General features: G+C 42.0%; 3 protein-coding genes across 3 annotated transcripts; 1 reads left to right on the forward strand and 2 right to left on the reverse strand.

Moving 5' to 3' along the window:
* Positions 1 to 1,133: 1,133 nt before the first annotated feature.
* On the reverse strand, positions 1,134 to 2,798 carry cytl1 (cytokine like 1). The gene is made up of 4 exons (XM_015005461.2): positions 2,489 to 2,798; positions 2,355 to 2,399; positions 1,993 to 2,139; positions 1,134 to 1,898 (listed from the first exon to the last, which is right to left on the reverse strand). The coding sequence occupies exons 1-4, from the start codon at positions 2,633 to 2,635 to the stop codon at positions 1,797 to 1,799; spliced, it is 441 nt and encodes a 146-aa protein (XP_014860947.1). The 5' UTR covers positions 2,636 to 2,798; the 3' UTR covers positions 1,134 to 1,796.
* A 370-nt stretch (positions 2,799 to 3,168) lies between these two features.
* Positions 3,169 to 15,852, reverse strand: evc2 (EvC ciliary complex subunit 2). The gene is made up of 23 exons (XM_088005485.1): positions 15,040 to 15,852; positions 14,847 to 14,922; positions 14,595 to 14,773; positions 14,438 to 14,494; positions 14,137 to 14,323; positions 13,939 to 14,039; positions 13,701 to 13,766; positions 13,466 to 13,600; positions 12,990 to 13,129; positions 12,575 to 12,899; positions 12,255 to 12,494; positions 11,528 to 11,703; positions 11,033 to 11,192; positions 10,727 to 10,903; positions 10,328 to 10,638; positions 9,640 to 9,814; positions 8,249 to 8,392; positions 7,905 to 8,132; positions 7,599 to 7,810; positions 7,078 to 7,165; positions 6,808 to 6,983; positions 3,938 to 4,039; positions 3,169 to 3,690 (listed from the first exon to the last, which is right to left on the reverse strand). Exons 1-23 carry the CDS (start codon positions 15,259 to 15,261, stop codon positions 3,330 to 3,332), a joined length of 4,038 nt encoding a protein of 1,345 aa, XP_087861611.1. The 5' UTR covers positions 15,262 to 15,852; the 3' UTR covers positions 3,169 to 3,329.
* A 461-nt stretch (positions 15,853 to 16,313) lies between these two features.
* On the forward strand, positions 16,314 to 25,798 carry evc (EvC ciliary complex subunit 1). The gene is made up of 20 exons (XM_015005462.2): positions 16,314 to 16,737; positions 16,819 to 16,932; positions 17,336 to 17,422; positions 17,930 to 18,153; positions 18,231 to 18,315; positions 18,411 to 18,509; positions 18,581 to 18,709; positions 18,820 to 18,981; positions 19,602 to 19,818; positions 20,385 to 20,533; positions 20,660 to 20,758; positions 21,973 to 22,185; positions 22,316 to 22,425; positions 22,568 to 22,769; positions 22,988 to 23,212; positions 23,321 to 23,456; positions 23,637 to 23,739; positions 24,000 to 24,126; positions 24,228 to 24,324; positions 25,497 to 25,798. Exons 1-20 carry the CDS (start codon positions 16,558 to 16,560, stop codon positions 25,646 to 25,648), a joined length of 2,910 nt encoding a protein of 969 aa, XP_014860948.2. The 5' UTR covers positions 16,314 to 16,557; the 3' UTR covers positions 25,649 to 25,798.
* Positions 25,799 to 26,603: the final 805 nt, after the last annotated feature.

Below are 26,603 nucleotides of genomic sequence, written 5' to 3' on the forward strand. Positions count from 1 at the left end.
AGGCAGAGTTCATAATGTCCATAAGTGGGATGTTGATAGACTCCTAAAAAAAAGAGTTGATCACCTAAATCAAATCGAAAGGCATTTCAACAAAATAGTTAAAAAGCTTATAAGATTTTTTTGTTCTAAAAGATTTGTTCATTTTTTCCATGCAGGACAAATGTCAGACTATACCAAGCACTAAAGTTTGTCTATTTTGGGTCACTTGGTACTTTTTACAACCAGATGACTTAGAAGCAAAATAAAATATAAAAAAGAGCTGTTACACTTAAGAAGGTTTTGATGAGATTTTAATGGCCCCTGTTCACAAAATTGTAGATGCAACCACGCTTGTGTTTAAACCAGCCTCACTACAGCACTGGACTCATACTTGATTTTTTCTTCTTCCATAAAACCTATCATTTACATCATTTAGTGTTAATTCATCGGCTTTTCCACTGTTTATTCAAAGACAGGAAGGAGAAATGCAATCTGAATGATTTGTCACCAGCATTTTAACACAGCTCTCATGTTCTTGCCAGAGCAACATGTTCCTCAAATGTAAACAACAGAAAATCTCCTTAAAATATTTTTGTCAAACCAAGTGCCTTTTGCTGTTTCTTTCATTGGTTTCACATTTTTCAAAGGAGAGTTTGATCTTTTGTGCACCAAAACCTGATTTACACCTACACCTACCCAGTCCGCTCTACTTATTGGTTGACCTCTGAGCTAAAAATAGCATAACTTGTAGCGGATGCTAGTGGGTGATGTCGTAGTGACTGGCACAAATACAAAGGGGTATGAAAAGTAACTAACTCAGCTGAGGGAGCAATAAAGTAAAGACTGAATTATAAATGTAGTTATTTTTAATTATTTGCGTATCAGATGAGAGCTGGTCATTTTGATTCTGTGCTGTTTTATCAATTTTCTCCTTTAGTACCAAACATTTTGGCAGCAAAAGAAGGAGCTACATCCCACAAGTCACCGGCATACAGTTTACTGAGTCTGAATCAATTTGTTTGTTTTGAAGCGATTTATATGTGAGATTTTGTTTCACATAACAAAAACATCACATTTTAATGGAGGTGTGTACTTTAGAGATCCCACCTCCATTAGAGTGCAGAACGATGGAAAGAAAACACGGACATGGAAACTGGTCGGAAAATAACTTTTTTTTTTTATTACTTGAATAAGAATAACAACCTCTACTGATTGCGAGTGTATACATATTTATGTGAAAAGTCGTTGCACTTCTTATTCACAATAACAAAGTAGCAGAAACATCACAGCTCCTTAGATGCTAAATCTATTCAAGAACATTCAGAGAGATACAAACGGTACAAGAAAGAGGAAGGAAACTACATTTGTTCTCCAACATGTTCGGCGTCCATGTCGAAGCCCTCAAATGTTTACAGGAGGCCACCCTGTAAACATCACAGCTGCGTTACTGTGAAGCTCCCAGTAACACAGCCTATTCCACACAAACCTTTGATCAGCCCCGGTAAAGAAACAGAGGTCAACGCTGCACACACAAGCACCTTGTACTGGTTTATTATTTGAAGGTTTTCATCGGAATGGCTGGTATTCAGCTAATTTCCTGTGGAAAGTTCTCCGCTTGCTGCTGGAATGTGACCACACGTGTCCCCCGACATGCAGCCGGTCGCCCGGCCCTCAGCCAGCAAACATGCAGGACGTTAAAACAGCCTCGTCTTCGGTGGTATATGCTTGCTTTTACTGCTCTACATTTGGATACAATAGATTTTTTATTATTTTTTTTTTACGAAGGTATATGTCTGTGTGAATGAGTGCGAGCCGTCTCATCTGTCCTCTTGCAGCAGCTGCAGTCTGTCTTCAGCCAGGTTTGGGCTGCTGCGTCCGGTGTCGATGGCCTCACAGTCGTCTGTGAAAAACACCAGGTCCTACGACGAAACAGCAGAAAAAAACGCAAGTTTACGTTTGGTCGAGCTGCTCCGGCTAAAAAGTAGGGAAAACACGGCTGAGAGGCTCTCTCACCCGGTAACAGACTCTGGTGATGATGCTGTACAGCTTCTGGGTTTTCCGCTTCAACACGACCATTCTGGGCTTGTCTCTGCAGCTCTGGCTGGGATGGTTCAGCACCACGTAGAGAAAGTCACGCAGTTTGTTGGTGATGCATGCGTTCTAGAGAGATAATGGTATGTTTTTTGAACTACTAACATCTTCATTTAGTTTGGTGTTTTAACCTTGAAGCAAACAAACAGTTTGATTGAACGTAGCTCTTATCTGACAATCAATCATGTTCATCTGAAACAACCCTTAATGCTAGGATACGTACAAAAACAAAAAAACAACAACAACAACACAGGTTTCCTCTATAGATATTTTTTCCAACTTACATGCACATCAATGTGGATGACAGGTAGAACTTCAGCACACGCTTTCTACAAACCAATCAACATAGCAATTAAGAATTAGACAAAGTCAAAGCCTGAGGTCTAACATGAACACTACTGCAGTGAAGCGCTCTTACGGTTCGGTAGAAACTGTGGATCTTGTCCAGCAGGGTCATGATCTCTTTGCTCAGGCTAAGCGCTCTGGAGTAGCAGGTCGGAGGAGTGCAGTCGCACTGAAGCACGACGCTGAAGAAGCAGAGGAGAGCCGTCAGTCCCAGCCTCATGTCTGTCAGCTCCAGAGAGGTCCGGCTGCCTGTACGGGGAGTTCAACAAGTAGGCTGCAGAGAGAACGACTCGCTCCACTTTTAAGGATGGAGAGGGAGTTTAAAAAAAAAAAAGAAAGAAAAATGAGGATGACGTGGAAGAACTGGAAGGCTCAGCAGGGAAAGAGAAAACAGATCGACTGCTGGAAAGGAAATCACAGAGGCTGTAGAAATGAGTTAATCTTACTCTGCAATAAGCAGATCCAATATTTTTTTAGTCGCTGACTGTTCTGGTTTGTTAATGCATACTATGGAGTACAGTCCATGCGGAAAACGAGACATGTTTCAGCTAAGGAGATAAGAGGTAGAGAATATGTTTTAAGAAACAAAAGCCAACACTGGAGATTGTAATATTTCCAGCAAGGGTATTTAGTTTCATGACTGTTTATACCAAATCCATATCTACAAGCGTTACTGTTTGAACTGAATTACTGAACTAAATGAACATTTTCTGAAATGTTCCAGTGTCTAATGCAAATAAATGACATAAGGCGTAAAAAGTCAGCTGCCTTTAATTGAAACAAAGCCAGATGCTGCATACATAATGAAAAGTACAAAAATATGCTCTTTCAGCTCCAAAGTAAAACTATGAAATTAGTGACGTTTTTTTATATATATATATAACATAAACATTGGAAAAGGCACTGTGTTAGCCTCAGGTTGCAGGAGCAACTGAGCCTTTCTTGAAATTGAGAAAATTCCTCTTCTTTTTCCTTTCTGGGACGACAACAGAGTTACTGGATTCAGGTGGATCCCGAAACACAAACAAGCGCTCTCCGGTGGCGAGGCTGCCCGCTGCGCCGCAGACGGAGTCCGAGGTCACGCTTTCCCCTGCAGGGCCGTGCGCCGTTTCCTCCGCCGTGTAGCTCTGCAGCTGCGGAACGAGCGCGGCTGGCGTCAAAACATCCTGCGCGCCTCTGTTGTCAGTTAGCGACGACAGTCCGGCATGTCTGGGACGCAGGAGATGGGATCTAGGGAGCAGCTTTTCCACCGCGCTCCGCCTCTTTTCCTCCAGCCTGACAGAGTTGGAAGACAAAGGGGCTGCTGTTAGCTGGGCCGGAGTGTTTCTGTGTTTACCTCATGCTTTTGCGGCCACTGGCGCCGAGCCACAAACATTCCTCTGATCAGAATCATGTTTCACTTTAATTTGGGATTTGTCAATGATGTTGGCGAACCACTGATCCATAAGTTATTCTCTGCGGTAGCTGAACATCAGGCCTTCATTTAAAAGCAAAGTTGATCACAGAAACGTGCTGAACCCACCTCTCCCTTTCCACAGCGCCGTTTGGCGTATTAACGATGGTTTTCCGCACCGCAATTTCTCTCAGCCTGACAGGAACGGCTCTGTTCTGCTCCCCGGCACAGCTGGGGAAAAAACATCGTCATCATCGTCGTCTTAAAGCAACTCCATGGCTTCACACCAAAGAACCGTAAAGTCACGTCTCTGCCGTCAGACGCCTTCCCCCCCACCCCACAAAGCAGTGTTCTCATTCAGAGGTGACTTCGGGGAGACCTCTTAAAGTAAAAACATTCAGTTCGCTTCACACTGCAAGATGCAAAACTCAAACTCTGAGAGCATAAAAGCAGCCGTGAGTGAAGCTTTGCTTGTCCACAGCCCAGTGGAATAAAAGTTCCTGTTACGGCAAACTTCCAAAGGTCATGTTCATGTCTCTAAATCTTTTCTCCTTTTGACACGTTACAACCACACACAGTATTTTATTGTCTTCGTGAATCAGGCTAATTAGTAAGCAGATTCAACCTGTGAGGGTTTTAACCTCATCTTAAATGCAGCTGTTCTCTGAAGGCTTTGCAGGTTGTTCAGGGAACATTAGTGAACAAGCAGCATTGAGAAGACCGAGGAGGACAGCAAACAGGTCAGGGAGAACGTTTTGGGGGGATTTTAAACCAGATTATAAAACAATATAAGTTCTCTTCTTACAGAGAACATTTGCATTGCTCAGATTCAATCTGAACGACTCAACGTGAATCGAAAAAAAAAAAAAAAACAACTAAATCTGAATCAGCATAATTTGAAATCCATGTACTGGTTTGGAAATGATTGTCACTAAAACACAGCTGGATTTAATATTTTGAAACTTAATTTGATTTGAAATATTTGTTTTTTTTCTACTTCATCTTCTTGAAAGATGAAATAAAAAAGTAATTGAGCGCAGACTGACTGAACTATTTTAGACTTCGAGGAACGAAGAGCATTTTGAGTTGGAATGGGACACAATGGGCTGGTCAGTCATCAGATATCATTCGTCATGTCAAAGGAGCTGCAACCAAACTTTTAAGGTGATGCTAAGCAAATTACATGTATAAGAGGAAGAGTGATGTAAACAAATGCTAAGTTAGCACAGTTTATCCCGGGTTAGGGTCAGTTTTTAAAAGCATTTATAAAAGTTTAGCAAAGCAAATTTAAATACAACTTAATTTCAGTTTCTGAGTCAGCAGGGGGATCAACACTTGTCATAATGCGACACTCTCTGAATCTCTTCTTGATTTCTTGTACATCTTTCGCACTTGGTTCTAAACCCTACTGTTCACGTCATCTCTCTTTAGCAGGAGTATAAAACGGCTAGAAAAGACAATTTTTATGTAAAACTTTGAAAAGAAGAAAGACCTTGAAAGGGAAAACAACACATTGCGTGGCTTTCCAGACACAATATTTTCTGTTGGATTACTAAGCAACCTCCTGCTGGAGGCATTCCTCATCAGGAAGGCGAGCCAAACTCAGCAGGAGACAGAAAACAGCGTTCCAGGCTATTAGGATAAGAGAGGGAAGCGAAATGAAAAGTAAAATCGTTTATCTTTTCATCTTTTCATCTTAGTTCAGGGGAAGCAGACTGCGGTGATGTTATATAAATTAAAGATCTCACTTGGAGATTGTTGTGTTTCAACAAGCTTTGATTAGAAAACCATCTTAACGAATCTGTTAGGAACAGAAGCAACACGAAGCAGCTGATTCGTCCAAAGATGTGTGCTAGCTTACGCTAATTTGTTGGTCGCCAAAAGGGCTGAAAGAAACAGCTGGCTCTGTTTTCAGTAGGAAAACAGATTTAAACTCCTCCACAGATTTCTCATGCAGTTTAAACATTACAATATATTTCATTATTTTTATATCATGTTAGTTTGACAAGGCGTCCAGATAGGACTCAGTTTACGAATGATAACCATTTGTTTTTGTTTTAGAAGATGTTAAAATGACTTTTTATGAAATTAGAGAAATACTCCAAAAGCTACTGAAGCAAAACTGATTATTTTCGGGGTTAAACAGAAGATCTCTGACTGACCTAGATTGCTTTTGTTAACTTAAAGTAATACTGGTACAACCTGTGTTTGCAGCAACACAGGTTGCTAACGCTATCACTGTTATTTTTCAAAATTAAGGTCATATTGTCCACGTATTTTGGACTTAATTTTCTTTTTTCAGTCTTCCAACTGAAGAGTTTTTAATTTCAATCCATTCTTGGCAAATATTCCTCAAGAAATGATCAACATAGGTTTCTAGATACAGGTGTAGAGCCATGAATTGGCGGTCTTCACACTTCTTCGCTGTAGAGAAAGGAAAAGAAAACACTTCTACCCACTTTCCATCAACGAATAAAATAAGTTGATAATTTTAAATTCATTCCAGGAGGTTCAGTGTGTTAACGTGTACACTGACCCGGTTTAACACCCTCGTCAACCCTGAAAAGTTTCTAAAAAAAACCCAAAACAAAACTCAAAAATGGACAATCAAGCGAATAGATTTAACTGGTTAGATGCCGTCTGAGACGGGTTCTGATAAGCAAGACTACTTTCAAAAGGCACTGACTGATGTGAAAGAAAGTTAAAATGTATGGAGTTTCTGTTTAAATTGACAGAATGGTTTTTGTTTTTGACATGCAACACAGACTTAGACATAGATTTGGTGAGCAAAGGGAGAAAAGAGGCGAAAAACAAAGAATTTCTCTGGAGTTGTCTAATCATATCAGATTGCCAGAAAAAATCTAAAGTTTTTTTTAACGACTCACTATAAATCAAACCTTTTCTCATCATGTGATCCAATACAGTAAATCCTAAAAGAACGTGACAAAAATGAGGCTTTGGTCGTCTTTGCCAGATAATAAACCACAGACTCTCCTTACCCGGAACGCTCTTGCTCTGCAAAAGCAGAAACGGGACGTCGTTTGCGGCAGAGCGCGTCACCGAGCGAGAGAAGCTCACTCTCGGGCAGACTTGGGAGGAGGAGACGCAGGACCTCCAGGAGAACGTCGTCAGAGACGCGACTCTGCTTCACCAGCTGGGAGGCGAACTCCAGGTCCTGCCAAGTACAGACTCTCTTTACGCTCCGTTAACCGTCAGCAGGATTTCCACTGTGTATTTAACGTAAAAATGAACAGGGAATAAAATCCGACCTGGTCACAGTTTGAGTAAAGCCTTTTGAGCTCGATTTGTTCTTTTAATTCTTCCTTGACTTGATTGCTGGTGGAAATCTCTTGAAACCTGAACAGACGAACAGTTTCAACACCGGGAATGTCTAAAGCCTCATTTGACCCCTAAACCGTTTTATCAAACATTGTTTCTATAAAAAAAACATCCAAACACAAGGAGACCTGTAAGTTTTTACATAAAAATAAAGGGAAAAAAATACACAGACAGTTGAATGGTAAATTAAAACAAATGAATAATTAAAACCAAAACTTCCTGAGTAAGCTACCTCTAAAATATGAATGTTTTCAGTCCTCATAGGAAGAACCAGATAGATTTTGATCGTTACTAGGGGAACGGTATTTGCTTTACAAAACCAAGTCCACTGTAAAGTTTAGAGAAGAAGAGCTTAATGAGGCGTACAGACTGGGTGTGTTTAACGTATGTTTATGTGTTGCAGTTGGGGGGGGAATGAAAGACATTTAGAAGTTTTAGTTCAATGGCTCACCTTTCAAACGTCAAAGCAATGACCTGCTCACACTTGTGAAGCGCGTCCTGGAGGATGGACGTGATGCTGCAGCCGGGCTGGAGCTCGAACACGTCATCTTCCTCTCTGCCCTCCTCTCCCTCAAAGATGGTCTGGATCTTGTGTGACGGCACCCCCAGCCTGTCCAGCTCCGTCCTCTCCGACTGAAGCTGCTGTTCTGCTTCTTCTAGGCTCTTTTTGCAAGATTTGCAAAAATTAAAAAACCCCCTTCAGTTTAAAAGGCATACAAAGAGACAATGGACGATTCTCGAGACAAGATCTACCTACCAAGCAGTGGCTGTGTATACTCTGAGCCACATCCTGCAGTTCTGAGATATTTCTCTCCCTGAGCTGTTGGATGAGCTGGCTTTGCAGGGTGACCATGGCCTTGGACGTCTCCAGCACTCTGGTCCAGCGCTCAGCCTTCTGGAAGACGATTGTAGCCATCTGCATTGCCAGGTTGTCTGCCTGACAGAGCAGATAGTCTTCCCTCTCCCTCTGCATCTCCTCCATCACCTGCCAAAAACCACAATGGGCTGGTTTGATATAGAGAATTTATTGTAAAATGTTAACTCCAACTGGACTAGCTGTAAAAGTGCCTGGAAGTGAATCAAAAAAGAAGACGGCACTACCTTGTTCATAACACTGTTCTCCATCTGCCTTTCTTTCTCGAACAGATCAATCCTGTCCTGGAGCCGTTTTTGGAAACGCACCACCTCAGATGTATCTGCTTTCCTCCTGGCCTCTGTGCTTTTCCCCTTGGATTGCATATTTTCCTAAAAATAATAAAACAAAAAACCCCCAACATAAACCACAAGTATTGTTGTGAAACAACTCCAGGTAGAGGGTTATGTTGTGATTAGAAATGAAACCACCCTATAAGTCACGTCTAATTTCTTAACGACACGGAGTCATCCAGAAGCCACGTTCTAATAGGCTGCAGCTGTCTTGTGCTCCCAGCGTACACTGCTCACCATTCCTCATCTATTTAAAGCAGCATGAGCCAGAAGAGTCTTTTCATGTAGCCCAAGTAATGTGGTTTAATGGAAAATATGGAGGAAAAATTGGATGTATGTAGTTGAGTTTGGAAGCTACAGCTAACGAAAAAGACTATAGAAATTTTAATTTAAGAGAACTACGACATTAAGGTGCACATTATAGTTTCTGCTCCAATTCCGATCAGCGTTGTTGCTTCCAGGACTCTTATTTCTCCAAACAACTGCATCAATATAATGCTTTACTTTAGAGAGTCATGCAGGAACTGCACAAGACTTGCTTTTCTTCACATAATAAGTTTATCTTGTACTGCATTTCCCTGCAGAGGACATCACTTAAACCCTATCAGTCCATTTAGGCGTTCACCCACAACAACTTATTTGGCCCTTAATGTTCACCGCAAGTTCCTGTCACACACATGGTGGACTTAAAGGGATGTTGAAATAGTGGTATACAAACAGCTGCAGTTAAATGTTCTCTGCTTCATTTGGCTAAGACACAAGGAAAAAAAAAAACTAATGATCTACATCATTGTTTACTGGAGGGAGGGGAACCATGAAGGACCAAATTTGGAGAGAATCTGTTAGAATTTCACCCACTTTTGTTGCCTAAACAATCAGATCTTGGTGTTGGAGTTGTTTACTCCATACTTTTATTCTGTGGCTTTGCACACATTCGTCAAGTCTAAAAAAAAAAAAAAAAATCTGTTTCATGTTTTCCAAGAGAGATTTTTATAGGAAGCCTCGACAAACTTTACATCTGTTTCACTCTGGATGAAAGTATCATTTCTGGTTCGAAATCCAGACTCAAAAAACTTTTTGTCTTTCAGAAAGACCAACTCGTGCTATTTATTTGTCACATTCCTTAGAGTTTTTTAAGTCCTCCGACTCTAAAACACTGAAACGTGTTGGGCACACTTGTTTGATTTTATATTTTGAGAAAACAGAGGTCAGTAGAGTCAACGATTTTTAACTGGGTCTGTAGAAGCGAATAAACTGATGTCTGTAATATGTGATTATCTATTCACCATCTCCTCTTCGCTCTTTGCTCTCCATTCAGCCAGAGCAGCATGGAGTTTAGTTCTGGAGACGGCGTGGGGAAGCACCAGACAGCGGTCTATTACAGATAGACTCTTCTGAAACTCCAGCTTCATCCTGAGCCGGTCGTCCTCAGACAGCGTCAGCTGAGACGAACACAGACACCTAAGTGGGGAAGTTGGAAATGAACAGGAAACTTTATACATACGAGGTAAGAGCTTTCTTGACAACGGAGCTGAATAATGGCAAATAATGCTATTTCCGTTATTCATTGTTTTAGCCAGTCAATCATCTAGTTTCAGCTGCTTCAGTAGTTACTGGAGAATTTCTCAGCGTGTAATGTGGAAAACAGGGATTCAGATTGTGACGATGGAAAATCTATCATACAAAACACTCGGGGCGCACTGATTGCAGTTTTCTGGCCGATCGCTAATTACCAACTGGCATGACCTGGTGGGCGGGGCTAATAGTTAATATTTAGACCTTGCTGAGGTAGGTGAGATCGGGGAATAAGATCGGCTTCACATGTAATTATCAACCGATCACCAATCTCCTAAAATTAAGGGAATTGGCACCGACAAATCAGTGCACTTCTACAAAATAATGCTCTTCTTTACTTCCTTTAATGCAGCTTTTCCTATATTTGGATTTCATGACTCATGTTATCGCATTGCTGACCGAAAGAAATCTCTCCAGTGAGCCCTGAGCTCCTTCTGTTCCCGCAGCTCCTGCTCCATGCCTTCCTGCAGAGACTGCCTGGTGCAGCTGAGGGTGCGCAGCGCCGCCTTGCCTTCCTGATGAAGCCTCTCCTGGCCCTGCAGCAGAGCACCGCCCCCTTGCCCCGCAGACTTGCCAGGCCCCGCCTCGGGTTCCACCTGCAGCACGGGGTGTTTGGCACCCAGCGGCAGCAGCGTCAGCACGGCCTGAGCCGCGGCAGGCTGGATAGCTTTCACATCAGCCATCACTCCCTGGATCCCTCGCATCGTCACCTAAAGAGAAAGCAGAAGATAAACCACAGATGTTCATATTTCACCATCCAGCTCGATTATATCACGGCGTCGGCTGTCCGAGGGGCACCTTGCGGATGTCGGCAGCAGCCTCCTCATCCAGACTGTTGATGAGCTCTGCGAGCTCCAGGCTGTGAGCGGTCAGTAAGTTCTGCCAACACTGCAGATGGTGCGTTTCGTCCATCTTCTCTTCCAGACTTTTGGTGATGCTGGACAAATCCCTCTGTCTCTGCTTGTGGACCCTCAACTGGAAAGGAGGAAACGGGGAGATTACTAACAATGCAATTTTAGTGTAGAAATGTTTTTTTTTTAACAACCGGTCTCCCTGTCTGTGCCCAAACTGACTGAATGAAGTAACTTCATTTGATCTCCTCACCATGTTCGAGATGAGCTCTCTCCTCTTATTGATCAGTCCACAGCGCATCGCTCTCTTCTCCTGGTTCAGGGTCTCATCCAGTCTTTGCCTCACCATGACGACGTCTTTCTGGGCCTTTTCTTGCAGCTGATCCAGCTGCTCTGAAGGTACAGCGCTCCCCCTGGTGGTCAATGCAAGCGACAACTTCAAATAATGTCTGCGATCCACAGTGATTTTAATGTACGGTAGAAAGTAAGGATTCTACGATACATGTCAGAGATGACACAACTGTTGTGTGGAACACAAGTAGATGCAAAATACGACAGAAAAGGATTTCCAGAAGTTTCGTTGGCCCTCTAACGAAACAAGTTGTGGGCGACTTTGCAACTCTAAGTATAAAAATGATGACATTTCGCCCAAATGTCATGTTGGTTGATTTGAGAAGTATCTGAACGCTGTGTTGAGTGAACATGCTGGTGTTAGCGGGACGGGGGAGAAATGGGTTGCGGCGCCGACCTCTTGATGTGGGAGAACCAGCTGTCCAGGTTGCTGGAGGCGCTGGAGAACGTTTCGGAGATCAGGTCCTCCAGGCTGTGCAGGCTGTGCACCAGGAACTTCCTCTGAGCGCTGCGTTCAGCCAGGACGTACCGCTGATTGGCAACAACCACATCCAGCACTTCCTCCAGCTGATCCTGGTCAGAAAGTTACATAATACTGCAATGAATTAATAAAATGACATTTTGTAAATGTGGTATACATCCATGGTTTCTTCTTCAGTGCAATTTTGGAGCCATCTCACAAAGATTCAGAAATCTGTGAATCTGCCGTGCCATGCCCTGGTGGAGAGGTTTTTTTTCTTCATGTTTTTAATTCCTGTTTGTTTTCATCCAAATTTTTACTGTAAAAAACTATTTAGAATATAAAGAAAGGTTCCTAATGTTGTAAAAACTGGATCCCAGGTTCATAACATATTCATGTTCAATTGCAATTTCACAAGAGGCAAAATGCTTACGAAACTCAAAGTGTAGGGCTGGAACAATCAGATTCATCGTGATGAATCGATTGTAGAAATCGACAATTAAAAAAGGAGAAAAAGGAATTGAATTAACTCTCCATTAGTATTTTGTAATATGTTTCTTAACTTGCATAAAATAAGCTTAAGTTGTTAAATGAAAAATCTGCACAAGGTTGACTAATCGTCAGTATAATCAATATAATAATCGATTGCTAACATGATGTTCACCTGACAAGCGAAGTACTCATGCTGCAGTCTCTTTGCTGTGCTCTTCTCCAACTCGCCCATCCTCGTGGCCTCCTCCAGCTCTTCTGAGAAGATCTTGTGCAGCTCCACCCGCCGCCACTCGATGATCTCTCTCTGGACTTTCGCTGAGCCGTCTTCATGTCGGACCAAGAGGACGCGACGAAGGTGACTCTGGCTCTGCTTGTGCAGCTTCTCCAGGAGGCGGCTGCATTGGAGAAACTCCTGGGAACATCACAGACAGAAGGTCAGCGAACGGGGTCATTTTAAGGGCATCTCTCCCGACCGAAACACGTTCTCGCCACCTGCTGGTCCGCGTGCTGACGAAGCCTCTCGGCCTGGGCCTTTTCAGCCTCTTGCTCCTGATGCTCCGCCTCCATCTCTTCGTGCGTTTCCAGGTTGCACCGTCCGGCCAGGGCAGCCATGCGGGCGCCCCGTTCCTCCTTCAGGCGGCCCTCCATTCCGAGCAGCTGCCCGTGAACCACACTGAGCAGCCTCTGCTGGGCCTGGGCGCTGATCTGGGCCCGTGACCGCAGCCCCCCAAGCAAGCAGGACATCAGGTCTTTGTACATTTGAATGCGGGTGGCCTCCAGGTTACTGGAGGCTTGCAGCAGGGAAGACGTTTCAAGGCTTTCAGGAAGAAAAACAGAAACAAGTAAAGCAGTTTGATTATCCTCAGAGTTAAATGGAGGGTTTTAATAGAAGATTTTGTTTACTGACTTATCCAGGGCTTGGTACATGTTCTGTGGATCCTCCAGCACCATGACGTCCACCATCTTGTCCTCAAATGCAGCCTCGTCTTTGATTGAGTCACTCATGCCGGACTCTGCATACTCGGGGTCCAAATGGCATCTGATTCTCTGCAGAACAAAATACAGCAAGTGCATGAATAATAAATCACACATTCACAGAAAATAAAAACAAACATATGTGTATTTTAAAAGTACATAAAAAATAAATACTTACAGCTGAAACACCATATTTACATCTTTTGGAATATTTACAAAAGACACTTATTCAAAGATAGAAGGTTACAAACCAAAATACTTGGCACAAGTCATGCTGTTTAAAAGTCAATAACTCTTAATGTCAGACAGTCGAGAAAAAATATTGTTTTCTGATTTTACCTGTAAATATATATATATTTGTTTTTATAAATGAATGAATAACTTATCCATATCTTTGAATTTTGATACCTTTTGCTGAAAAAGGCAAAATCTTTCTCTGGAACTGGTGAATTTAATGGCGAGAACCCCCAGCAACAGCAGCACCAGTGTGATGAAGAAACCAGCAACGAATCCAGCAAAATGGACTCCATGGTTGGGATAAATCTGGAAAGAGTTTCAACAGAACAAGATTTATTATTCTCATGAAAGAGAAAACTTAAAGAAAGTTCACAAACAAATGCTTAATTATGCAAGAAAAACTTACCCTATCAGTTGAATTTACTGTCAGTGTCAGATTGGCTCTCTGTGGCCCAAACATACTGACGTCATTCTGTGGGGCAAAAAGGTCAAAACGCAGAAAACATACTTGGTAAGATTGCAGTGAATAATCCTATTATTTTACTCTGAACAAATGTTGAGATTTTGAAAGAGTTGGTTTGGCAAAGGTACTAGTTAGAGTAAATAAAAATATCATTAAATAGAAGGAGTAAAAAAAAATGTACCTGTGATGCATTAGAGAAGGTCAGGAAAGCAGGAAGATCAAGGAGTTCATTCTTGTGACTCCTTATGTGAGCGGTGTAATTGACCACAACATGAGATCCGGCTAAATCAACAAAATCCAAATCAATTTCTGGTTCCCAGAAAATACGTTTTAAATGTTAGTTAATACTACTATAGAACATTCTGATGCTGTTACACACCCAGCAGTGAATCAATAGTAAATGTCTGGTAGCCTCTTTCGACGACCCTGCCTTCAGTTTTGATGGGTTTGATCCCAGATATGGAGTCTCGTACGGCCACCTGAGACAGGTTGGTCCCGCCCAGGGGGCTCAGATTGTGGATCTGCAGGAAGAACGTCAACTGGGGGGGATCGGTGTCGGGCTTCACCTAGGTCGAATTGATTGACAAGGAAAGGTATGTCTTTTTCTCCCAATAAAGTTCATTGACAAGCAAAACAGAAAAAAAAGTTTTCAAAATGTATAATGCATGCGGCTGATGTACCTGGGCGCACTTATAAAATCTAACCTCGAAGAAAGATGGAGGTGCAACATTCTGAACCTGTGCAACCAATAAAAAAAATATTTAATTTCTGACTATTTCTAAAAAACATATAAAAATTATTCCAATAAGCTTAACATTCAGATCAGAAACAGACGACCTGAGGAGGAGGCTGGTGTGGGGTGTGTCTGATGAGTGTGCTTCTGCTCTTTCTGAGGTGCAACATGTTTGAAACGTAGCTAAACGAGGAGTAAATAGAGTGTCCCCATGGCCCTAGGGGAGCCGACGACGAAGATGGCCCCCATCCATAAACAGACAGGAGCCCGCTGTCCATTTTACCTAAAGACCAGAAGAGACGTGTATTTACAAAAGTATAAAGAGTCAGCATTTGTCTGCTATTGTTCACACAAACCATTAATCCTGAGCATCGTCAGGCCCGCTGACGTTCCTCCTTGGTCTTGATGCTTTGCATGAAGGGTGCAAAGGTTCTGCCAATGGGAAAAAAATACTATTATGCATTAATTGAGAAAATTTGTAGCTAAAAGAACAGAAGAACCCTTCATGGAAACAAACACATGACAACAACAACAAGGCAAGTTACTTACTCCATATTTTCCTGAGGTAAAAGGTGTTGTGTCCCATTTTGTACCCACAGAGGTACCGTTATAGCAATACTGTTCATCATTGTCCTCCGTGACACCGGCGCACAGTTTCACGTCGTGACCGCAGCCAACATTCAAAAAGTGCGAAAACAAACACAAAACTTTGATATGCAAGAAAAACGAGCACAATGTCCGTCTTTGTGCGATTAAGTGTACCCGAAACATCCGTAATTTAGTGAGCTACCAGCGGCTAGCTAACTGTCCGTCTAGTTTCTGCATTGTGCCGCGGCTAAAATCTTCTAAATATTTACTCAACTTTGCTTTATTCGCAATAAATGTATGAGGGTGTGTAGCGAACAAGAACATCGTTCCTGGTTGTCTTAATCTAATGACGCAGCATGGTAACAGACACACAGCTTACAGCAGACGTCTTCGCCGTAGACAAAATTATAGTTGGGGGAAAAAAATGTCTGGAAAAGTTGGAAAAGATGAAAAAACAGACTACTCCTTTAAGAATTATCAAAACAACAAAGTACACCATGAAGCTTCCTGTTAAGCCTTTCAAAATAAAACATACATTGAAGTTGAGTGTTCAAGTATCTGGCTCTTGCATAGATGGACCCCATGGGCTTCCTTTTCTAAAGTCAAAAAAAAAAAAAAAATCTTTGGAATATGCTTATTTGTTCTTAAATCTTAAACAGGGTTCAAAGACTCTGTCAAAATTTTCAGCTGAGTCTTAGTATTTATGATTATCTAAAATACTCCAGGTGCTCAGGCTAATTAAAAAGACTTAAATAGACTTTTAATTATTCTGGGATTAAAAGCCCCAATCAGATTCCAATTTCAGAGTCATCTACTTTTGTAGTGTACAGCTAATGCCTATAGGGGTTGTACTGTATATACAAAAGGTGGATAATTTCTCTCAATGAATGAAACACAGATAGAAGATAGAAAACCTACAACGCATCACAAAGTGCCACAATTCTTAAAATATGAAATCATTAATGACTTACTTTATTCTGTGAAAAATTGAAAACAAATGTTGGAAAATATTAATATATAATATAGCATGATTTACTTTTTTTTTACATTGTGTGCCCCACCAGCCTATGCTGCCCTGAGCAGAAAGCCATATCCATCCATCCATCCATCCATCCATCCCCCTAGTGACCTTGGACAGGTCCATCGCAGCAGAAAGCCATATCCACACTATTTGTTTGTGCCTTTATTTTGAAAAAAACATGCTTAAGATTTCAGACCTAATTTGCTGGGTTTTGTGCGTTGACGCAGGAACGTCCTCTGTGGATCTGGCCCGTTCATCGACTACAGCTTGAACTTTGTAAAGTCGAAACGAAAATTTTTGAAGTGACTTAAAGAATTTAAAGAACATGTACGTCTTCTACGAAAGATTTGAGTCCGAGGATTTCAGCTTCTGCGATGAAGTTGCGGCTCTTTTGAGGTGTTACAGTATGAACCCAGACAAGGTCCGTGATCTGTCTATGTAGATTAAATCTGTCTGAAATGCCAACGGCGGAAGTGTCTCTGGAATGCAGCACCGATGTTCTGGTCAGTGTCGCCGAGTCGCTGCATGTGTATCCAGGACTGCTGACGGCGGCTGCAGTGTGTGGAGGACTGTCCGGCATCCTGGCTGCAGCTCTTCTCTATGTCTTCTGCATGAAGCCTCTGTTGTTGACCAGACAAGTGAGCACAAATCGAACAGCATTATTCCCCTTAATGATTTCCTTTAACCATAAAAGGCTACATTGACCCGTTTTCCTATAGGTTTACAACGCAAGGAGGCTGCTGGAACCTGATATTGGAAATATTGACTATAATCAAAGTGACTGTGTCAGCAACAGAGAGAAGGAGGCCCCGGGTGGCTCCGCCAATGACAAGGTGTTGTTTATCTGGCTTCCTCTCAAACAGCATGTCCGAGTGACTTCATACATATAAAGCATCTCAGAACAGAAAGGGTTGAAAATAAAAGAACAGAAAACACATTTTACTGGAAGTCTTAAAAGAGAAAAATACGGTATTTAAAAAGGAAAACATCAGTGTGTTAATATCTTTTTGCTCCTTGCATTGTCACCTCTTTCATTACCAATAATGCATTTATAATCAGCTGATGGAGTATCAAGTTAGTGAACCTCTGAAGAAATTACTACATTAATACCAATTTGTTGATATGTCCTAATCCATGATGATCTAATAGCATATTGCTTATCTTTAATTCATAGCTTGCACCAATATCTACATCTTTAGAAGTGTTACTTTCCCATTGTTCATGTGCGATGTGCAGGAAAAGAAGCGTCCTCCTATGAATAGTGATGTGGCTGCATTTGCTTCCAGAGCCAAGGTGGTTTACCCAATCAACCAGAAATACAGAGTAAGTCCTTTTTCTGTGTTCTCACACGCGACTGAAAACCCCAATATTTAATTTTTTACCAAAATATTCTTTTGACCCGACCTAAGCAACGTGCTTTAAGCAATAGCAGAGTATTGTTTGAAGATAATGTTAAAACTGAAACAAGAACTCAAAATACTGATAACTGAAAGATATTTAAGTGGCAAAATTATTTAACTTCATGTTATTTTGTAGGTAGTGAAGTATGTGAAAGCCAAGCAGCAAGTTATTCTTTATGATGATGATTTATGATAGTACCTGCAAAGTATTATTTCAGGGGTCTTGAATAGAAACAGATGCCACATCTTTCAGGATGTTTATTTGTGAAAGCAACCTTTTCCTTTCACTTAACAATCATGCTTTACTTTGTTTTGGTCTCTCACACAAAGTCCCAAAGTGGTGCTATGAATGTTTTAGCATGCATTTTAATGGCAGTACCGATACAAAATTCTAATTTTTTTTAATCCTTTTTCTCCATCTACTCATCAGCCGTTAGCAGACGGCGCGTCAAACCCGTCCCTCCATGAGCAATCAAAGTTGCCGCCGATGCCTAATGAGGACTCGTCCTCGTCCTCCGATGGAGAGTCTCTCAGCCAGGAGCAGGACAACAACGACAGCAGTCAGTTCCTCTCCAACATGGAGCTCCCTAAGAGCCTGCAGAACCAGAGTTTCACCAGAGTCTTCCACTACCCCGACACACTGACACACACTGGGTGGGAGCCGCACACCTTCTGGAGGTTATGTGTTACCGAGACAACACGGCATCCTGGTAACTGTGTTGTCTTTACAGCTTTGAGGGCAGGATCGGCCTCTACTGTTTGGCCTTGCAGGAAGTGCAACAGCGCAGCTTTCAGCTTCAGGAAGAAAAGTATCTGGTGAGCTTGTGATGGTAGATTAATTTGTCAATATGCTTCACAAACATGCACAAATGATGCTAATTATTGCCATGTTGTTTTACTGCGCACTTCAGATTTTCCTGCAGATGCTTAAAGTTATATTCAGCTCTCGGTTTCCAAAGGACAAAAACGACGCGGACTTCGCCAAGGATACACTTCTGATGCAAGAAAAGGTACAAACAGATGTTTAAAATCTGTTTCACGCCTTCATTTTATTGCATTGAAATGAATTTCTCATCTTAAGAAACTGAATGAGTTGAGAAAACCGCTGGCGACGGGCCAAACAACCAAAGAGACCATCCAGGATGCTTCCTGTTCCCTGGAGGAGATTGAGAGAGCTCAGAAAGATCTCCTTGAACGCAACCTTCAAACGGTAACTGGAGCCCTGATTTCCCCCCCACCAAAAAAAAAAAAAAAAAAGTGTCGTAAATCTGCTAGATAGCTTAAAGGAGGAGTGTGACTCGTATTATTGTGTCTTCATAGTCTAAAAGTTTCAGCTCACAACTGGAGGATTTATGTCAGCTTCTGTTGAGGAGGAGAAGCGGCTTCTCTCCTGAGGAAGCACACGATGACATCCTGTCCGTCGTTCAGACTCTCTTGTCAGCAGAGGAGCACCTGACGACGTTACAGGAAGCTGATCTGAAGGTAACGCAGCATGTTTTTTTGGTCGGGGTGTCATTCATTTTCTTGTCTCATACTCTTTTGGATCAGATTACTAGTCCTTTGAGGAATTATTTAGTCTCTGATTCCTTAAAATTTTGAGTGAATTTCACACTTCATGAATTCCAAGAAAAAAATAAAAAATATTGAAAGTTTCACCGAGAGACCAACACTAGTTGGTGCATAGCTGTGAAGAGGAAGAAAAAAATAATTAATAGTTCTCAAAGCTTCATGCAAATCCAAATCTGAAAAGTGTGGCATGCATTTGTATTCAGCCCCACTTAGTTCATACTTCATAGAGTCACCTGTTGCTATTACATCTACACATCTACAGGTTTTTTTTTGGGATATATCTCTAACATTTTATCCATTCTTCAACCTAAGCTGTGAATCTCTGCAGCTCCTCCAGAGTCAGTATTGCTTTCTTGGCTGATCTCCTTGTCCAGCCAACCAGCTTTGGTTTATTGCCATATTTTGGCAGTGGATAGATCGTTGCTCTCTGACATTACCTTACTTCTGAAGACAGCTTGTTGCACTGGAATTTCTTTTTCATTTGTAAAAAACACTCGTACAAATCCTTGCACATATGTTTTTTTTGTTTTTAGAGAACATTAGAGAGGTTGCTGTGGTGGGAGGAGTTGTCGGGGCTCGTCCAGTCCCAGCCTGCCTTGCTGAGGTGGGAAGTGACTCTGAGAATGGGTTTGATCGCCACAAGACTGGAGCAGCTGACGAACGGCGAAAGCTCGAAGCTTAACCCGGCGGAAACGATTCTCTCTGAGATTCAGGCCGCTCTGACCGAAGGGCTTCAGCGGAGCACTGAGGGTAAGATGCAGAACCTAAACATGTCATGGAGGAATGGCTCCAGATATAAAAGGATAACTGCATCAGTGTAACAATGTGTGTGTCTTTCTGCTCCTTTCTGGCTGCATCTTGCAGTGCTCAACATTCAGCCTACTTTTCTAACTTTAAGGACCTACTCTTTTAAAATAGAGCATTTTCTGGGATTCCTCTTTAGCTCCTCCAATAAGGCCAGGTTATTTTAGGAGAGCACACAATGTCATTCATAATAATGTCTCCCAGATTCTTATGCAGCCTCTTGTGAAACTGTCCTGCAGGCACTATGGGTATTCAATGAAACGATAACAGTGTTTAAACATAATCTGGATTTGAAGCACATAGCCGACCAGCAGTTTACCACTTATTTCTTTACTCACATTTAGTGATTTTGTTAGTCACTTTTATTACTAATGTGGATAATCTCAGTAGTCTGTGGAGTGGCGAAGCTGTTGCTAATTGCTCAATCAAAACTCCTATGTTCTGCCTGTATTGAAGCTTGTTTATGTTGCATTTATGGAAATAGTTTTAGGTTTGCTGTTTTTATTTTACAGAATGCACCAAGAAGACAAGGGAGCTGGTGGCTGAAAAGTGCCGCAAAAAGGAGTCCAAGAAGAAGAAGCTTCAGAAGAGTCAGATGAATGAGAGGAGTAAAGCTCTGGAGCTGGGACTGACTCGCTGTGACCTGCAGGAGCAAACCTCTGTTAGAACACTTTGCATGTTTCCTGGGTTATAATTATCTGTTGGGCTTTTTTTTTCTTTTCTTTTCTTTTTTTAAAGCTGTATTTATTGAAACTTGTAGCTGATTCTGGGCTAACTCTGACCTCAGATCTACCAGGAGCTACTGATGAGACAAAGGAAGCAGATCTCTGATTTGGAGTTGCACCAGGATAACAAAATTGCAGAGGCCCTCTGCAGCCTTTGGAAGGTAAAGCAATTAAATTGTGAGTTGTTTAATTGTGTGCTGATGATGAAGAGCTGACCCAGAAGCTGTAGGTGTTGTTGGTTGTCAGAGGCTGATATCGGTTCAAGTTAAAACACCTTTATGAACACTTATAGAAATGCCAAGGCTCTTCAAGTAGCCTATAAATCCTAAACGTAACGGTGACGGTGCAGCCAAATTTGCAGTACCGCAATTCTGCCACACTTTGCGATATCTGAAAAATTCCAACGGTTACTGAAAGGAGAGATATTGGCTCTACAGCCAATATCGGGTTATTACGGTAAATTCACTCCCGCCGAAGCAGGGAGTGAAATTAATCTGAGGAGGAATCTTTTAATAGACAGTAAATTGTGAAACTGACTTGCTTGATATTGAAAGCTCCAGTTGTTATGGATATATGGGAAAATATATTTACTCACAGGACATTTAAAGAACTGCATGTATTAAAATAAGCAAAAAACAAAATAAAAAAATATCCAGGTGGAGATTTTAAATTTAGGACATGAAGGGTTAACCTCCTCTTCCTAGATAACTTTCTACTAGCAGTTCATAGTTTGTAAGGTAGCCACAATGTAACTCAGCGATATGAAAGAAGCTTTACCTTTGGGCCTGAACACTGTTTGAAGAAAGGAATACATAAAAACAGCATTAACATATGCAGGTGCATTCCAGCGACATGCAAATTCTTTCAGTTCCTAACGCTACCAGGTGAGCCAACAATAACTATTTGGTGCAGAAGTTTGAGTTGATGGGAGACGATTTAAAGTCTGCTATTTCCTTGATGGCGTTAATAATTTTGTTTTTTCTAAGACCATTCAAAATACGCGAAAAGTCGGTATCGGCAAGACAGAGATTTAGAAATTAGCTACAACAAAATGTATTGGTGCGTTTCTATTTTATTTCTACCATACTTCACACTAAACTAAAACTGGTCCTGCATGCTAATAGTTGTATAAAAAAAGGGGGAAAGCTCTTAATATAAACTAAAGCTCAGATTTGTGATTAGTAGATTTATGAAACAGTATAAAAAAAAAAAGGTTCTCATGGTTGGTCATTGCATAATATTGCAAGTCGGTGTTGAATATTTCTTTTTTCTAACGTGTTATAAATGTGCAGCTGTGTCACTCAGTCTACCAACCTACTGTGTGTATTTGCACATGTATGTGTGCTCATGCTGATGAGATATCCTGCGCCTCCAGAAACTTCGGGCCCTTTGGTCGAACAGGCTGAGTGAGATAGCCAGGGACATCTTTCTGGCCTCTGTTCCCACTCAGCTGAGCCTCACTGCTGAGCGCTGTGAGAGTCTATGGCTGGAAGTGGAGCAGGAGCTGGCTGATCAGCTGCAGCAGGCAGAGAGCACCGCCAGGCAGCAGCTGGACGACATCAGGACCGAACTGGAGAAGGATCAGCAGGTAGACACCAGGCTGTGAATCAAATGTCTCTTTGGCAGTCGGATTCCTGTGAAGAAAATTATGTATCTATCTAGTTTTCATCTTAATTTGCTCCTTCACAGAGCTCGAAATGCTGTCTGTCTTTTTGTAGGTGTGGATTGAAGGGATGGCTCTGGGGCAGTGCTGTCTCAAACATCTGGGTGAACAGCAGATGGAAATCATTCAAGCTATGGTGGCCAGACAGAGCTACACTCTTAGCAGGTGAAACTTGGGGGAGAGGGGGTGTCAGCATTGCAACCACACTGACGATCCACATAAACACACATTTAAATTAACGGTAGGGTTTTTTTTTTTCCCGGTATAGATATGTTCCCTTATTAATGCTGCGTGATTTTTCTCTTAGTGACATGGGGAAGCTGATAGAGAAGAAACACAAGCACCTCTCGCTGCTGATGGAGCGGTCCTTTACTGTCCGGCACTTCAGTCTGCAGATGCTGAAAGAGATGAGGCTCTCCAAACTTAAGGCGTTCTCTCAGACTGACTTCAGAGCTCTGCTAGCAGAAGAGCCCAGTAAAACCCAACCCTGTGTTGATTCAGCTCTCAAGGTAGGAAAAGTGATGCACGTTCTGGTTGCACTTACAAATGATGTGTTCACTGATCAGAAAAAAAAAAGAAAAAAGAAATAGGATTTTTAGTTTCTAGCCTGCGGTCGGTCGTCGATTTCTTGATGCATCTCTGTCTGAAACAATTGAACCACCTACTTTTCCACAAGTTTCCTCTGGGATGACACACCGTCTTAATTCCCCCAATTGTCTCCACACAGAACAGCAGGGCCAGCCTCGCAGAGAGGCACCTGGGTCCAGAAAGCAAGCTACTGGAGAACAACCTCCAGCAGGAGTTCCTGTCTGAGCTGGAAGCCGCCACGGAGCTTCTTCAGAGCCACGCGCAGCTGGCGCTAGGCAACGCGCTCAGCCACGCCGTCCATCACAAGATGGAGGCCGTGCCCACACAGTCACAGAGTTCCTCTAAACATGACCCGAGCCTGAAAGTAGGGGCTTGTTGGAATATCTTAATTTGAGAGTAGGAGTAATTGGTTTCAACCAAAATACAGAACTTAACAGGGTTTTTATTTCCATTATTTTTTCCGTCACCTTAGCACCATCTGACTGAGGCTGCAGCAGAGAGCGTCTACTTGACCAAAGATTCTCTCAGGGTGTTGGTTCACATCTATTACTCTGACCTGCGAGACATTTCTAGTAATCTGCAGCTGGATCAGTCAAACTTAAACCACGGTAGGATTGCCTTACCAGCACGACGTTTAGCTTCTTGATCTAAATGTTCTGATGTCTGTTGTATATCGACTGATTTTCTGCCTTTTTGCGCAGGCTGCCGTATGTATAAAACGCTTTTGCTAAACCGAAAAATAAAAAAGAGGCTTGACTATTTCATTTTGTTTTTGCAAACTTTTTCAGAGATGAATAAGAGGAAAGATGGCAGGAGCCAGCTGAGCAGAGCTTTGCTGAGAGAACTTGTGAACTGGGGCAAGAGACCCGCCTCTGCAGAGTTTCAGCAAAGGTAGAGTTCATCAGGAATTATTGTGTTAATCAAGACCATCATAGTGGATTTTAAGAGAGTGTTATGTGATAGAGCAAAAATTGTAGCATAGAATCACACTAAAGTATATTAAAGTTTGCCGTTGTGATTGGATAAAATGGAAAAGGAAGTATTTTGAGAGGCAGTGTAGAAAAACGCAAACAGTAGTTACAATTTTAGATGGACTATGTTAAGTAAATAAGAATAATTAACTCTTTGTGCTTGTTTTCATGCACGGTTAGGGTGGAGCTGAATAAAAAAACGCTCCTTGAGCAAAGTCATCTGGATCAGGAGAGGATTTACGAGGAGCTGAGGAAGAAAAAAGTGGAGCTGGACCAAAACATGGAGCGGATCAAAGCCCAGTTAATGGTTGGTGTGCCGCTGTAATTTTCTGTTTGTCGGCAGGTGATTGAATTTGTTTATGTTGCAGCGATGCTGACTGAGAGCGCTGTGTTGTCTGCATCCATTAGGAGGCAGAAGAAAGCTTCATTACCGAGCTGGCAGCGGTAGCCCGCGTTTCTGTCCACAGTGCAGACCAGAAGTCCAGCAGCGAGGAGGACAACTCTGGTAAGCAATCTTACCCAGGGGTAAGAAAGTTTAAGGTCATGCTGACACTGAGAGAATTTATGTTCTTTCTGCCACACACAGAAACACATTTATAAAATCCTGATTATTTCTGGATATTGGTCTAAAGGTTTTTGGTTGCTATGTTCATGTCCAATGTAAAGGTTCAGAAATGAACAATGTAAAACCATGTTTTTAAGTACTGAAACTAAGTTTAATACATAATTACGCTTTTCTTCCTTTGTGTCCATATTAAGTTTTTGTCTTTAGCACTAGAGTGTATCTAAATAGGACTTAAATCGAGTGATTACTTGGTCGGTGACAATGTAAATATCATTTCATTGCTATTTGTGCCACAAGTCACATGTACTTAAACACTGTCTGATATTTTTTATTTCTGTTGTCCAAACTACGGCACACACAGTATCAAGAAAGTATTTCATTGTGATACTACTGACATGAGGTGCAATGATAAAATCAATTTATCCATATTTTGTTGGATAATTTCCTTCCTTTACCATCAGACAATTTCTCTACTTCCTTCCGTTAGCTGTAGCATCTCAACCACTAGAGGCAAACATCAGGTTTTAGCAGTGAGACTCCATCCAGCTGGTCAAATATATCGATGATTTGCTGGGTTTGCACACCTGACACTTCATCTATAATGTCCTGACAAGTATAGCATCTGAGCAGTCTTGCAATTGTAATAACGCACACATGGATATTGCGAAGACGACTGAAATTCAGTATAATATGGAGCTCTCGCCTGAAACTTTTTTTTGTCTTTTAAAACAATCCACTTTAGAACTATTCTGGAATTTCTGAATCATTGTTGTGGGGTTATCACCAAACCTTCTATTCTTCAGAGCCTTAAACGATTCGCTGAAAGTGTGTACGCTCGCCAGCCTGCATCCTGCTGCTTAACAACCATGCTGTTTGCAGCTTACCACCTGTAGTTTTACAACTGCGTTTAAGCGATAATGGATGAAGCTTGTTTAGTTTCCAGTTTGCATCAACAGACAGCAGTGCTTCTTACAACTGGAGAAACATCCAGTCATCCCAGCACTTTATCTGTATTCCTATGACTAGGACTTAAAGATGTGGGAGTAGTATGGCAGGAAATGTCAACACAACTGAACTGAATGCCCTGTCCTTCATCACATGTTGTTTTTCAGCAGGTGAACAGAGTACCAAGATACTCGACCTTCTGGCCCTGAACCCAGCATTAGACCCAGCCTTGAATCCTTCTTTGACTCCACTGTTTGCAACTCCTGTGGTGAAATCAAAGCCAAAGAAGAAAGAAGAGAGAGAGTCTCATCTCTCCTGAAATTCCTACAGGACTTTTATAGTATTGATATTTTTATACCATCTGGACTGAACTGGTTTATGTGAATTAGGTTAATGTAAGTTTATCCTTTGTTTGGATGTATTTTTTTTTCTACCAGGAAACAATAAAAGTCGAAAATAATGAAGTGGACTGATCTTGTCAAGCTCTGTTTCTTCTTCTCGTCTTGCGATTAGAACTGCAATACAGCGGACTTGACACTAATGCATTACTGGCCATACTGACACCCGTACCATGGCTCGTTCACTGCATTGATTCTTGAGTGCATGGAAATGATGGATACCCTGCCCTCCCTCTCGGCGAGTTGTTAGATGAATTAGAGATGTCCTTCCTGATTGTAGCAGAGTGCTGCTACTCAACAATGAAAGCCTCGCCCTTTTTCTTGCTCTAATGGAGTTTTAAGTACAAGCCCTTATGGACGATAATGCAGAGTAATAGTGAAAAGTCTGGGAGTCTGGCAGACATCTCTGTGTGCAGGAATCTAGTGGGAAATTTTAGCCCAGACCTTTGTGTTTCCTGTCAGTGCCGATGTTTTATGTGTGTCAATTAACAACCATCAATTTTTCATCTGCCCCTTTAATTGTATTGCTAAGCTTGCACCCATAACCAGCTTTTGTTATGGTACCCTGAGAAAATGTAGACCAGATCCACTCACACGTCCGCGTTGACTTGCCAAGGTTATCTGTGCGTGTTCAGTTAGATGTGTTCGTACGAGCGGCTTTGCAAGTGTCGCGGCTGCTGATCTGTGATGAGGGGAAACCGTTTGGATGTATTCTGAGGTCCCTCTGGGGCCTGCAGGGACTTGTGGGAAGATGACCTGATTTCTAATTTTCTCCTCTCCTGCCTGGGCTCTGGGCTTCTCGCTTTCACAATCGGAGAAAGCCGGAGAAAGGACCGTGAGGGGATGATGAGTCGACCCAGCCAGAGCTTCTTGGAC

This window comes from Poecilia mexicana, unplaced genomic scaffold, assembly GCF_051168715.1.
Source record: "Poecilia mexicana isolate PSO_F unplaced genomic scaffold, ASM5116871v1 scaffold_5, whole genome shotgun sequence".
NCBI lineage: Eukaryota > Metazoa > Chordata > Actinopteri > Cyprinodontiformes > Poeciliidae > Poecilia > Poecilia mexicana.

What these genes read in the sequence shown, in the direction of transcription:
- cytl1 (XM_015005461.2), bottom strand. Translation starts at nt 2,635, where the DNA reads ATGAGGCTGGGACTGACGGCTCTCCTCTGCTTCTTCAGCGTCGTGCTT. An exon ending in TCATCCACATTGATGTGCAT is followed by an intron (nt 2,140 to 2,354) that starts GTAAGTTGGAAA and finishes TTATCTCTCTAG; the next exon opens with AACGCATGCATCACCAACAA. An exon ending in TCACCAGAGTCTGTTACCGG is followed by an intron (nt 1,899 to 1,992) that starts GTGAGAGAGCCT and finishes GTTTCGTCGTAG; the next exon opens with GACCTGGTGTTTTTCACAGA.
- evc (XM_015005462.2), top strand. Translation starts at nt 16,558, where the DNA reads ATGCCAACGGCGGAAGTGTCTCTGGAATGCAGCACCGATGTTCTGGTC. An exon ending in TCAGTCAAACTTAAACCACG is followed by an intron (nt 23,457 to 23,636) that starts GTAGGATTGCCT and finishes AAACTTTTTCAG; the next exon opens with AGATGAATAAGAGGAAAGAT. An exon ending in GGATCAAAGCCCAGTTAATG is followed by an intron (nt 24,127 to 24,227) that starts GTTGGTGTGCCG and finishes TGCATCCATTAG; the next exon opens with GAGGCAGAAGAAAGCTTCAT.
- evc2 (XM_088005485.1), bottom strand. Translation starts at nt 15,261, where the DNA reads ATGTTTCGGGTACACTTAATCGCACAAAGACGGACATTGTGCTCGTTT. An exon ending in TTACCTCAGGAAAATATGGA is followed by an intron (nt 14,923 to 15,039) that starts GTAAGTAACTTG and finishes TCCCATTGGCAG; the next exon opens with AACCTTTGCACCCTTCATGC. An exon ending in TTTGCCTTTTTCAGCAAAAG is followed by an intron (nt 13,130 to 13,465) that starts GTATCAAAATTC and finishes TTTGTTCTGCAG; the next exon opens with AGAATCAGATGCCATTTGGA.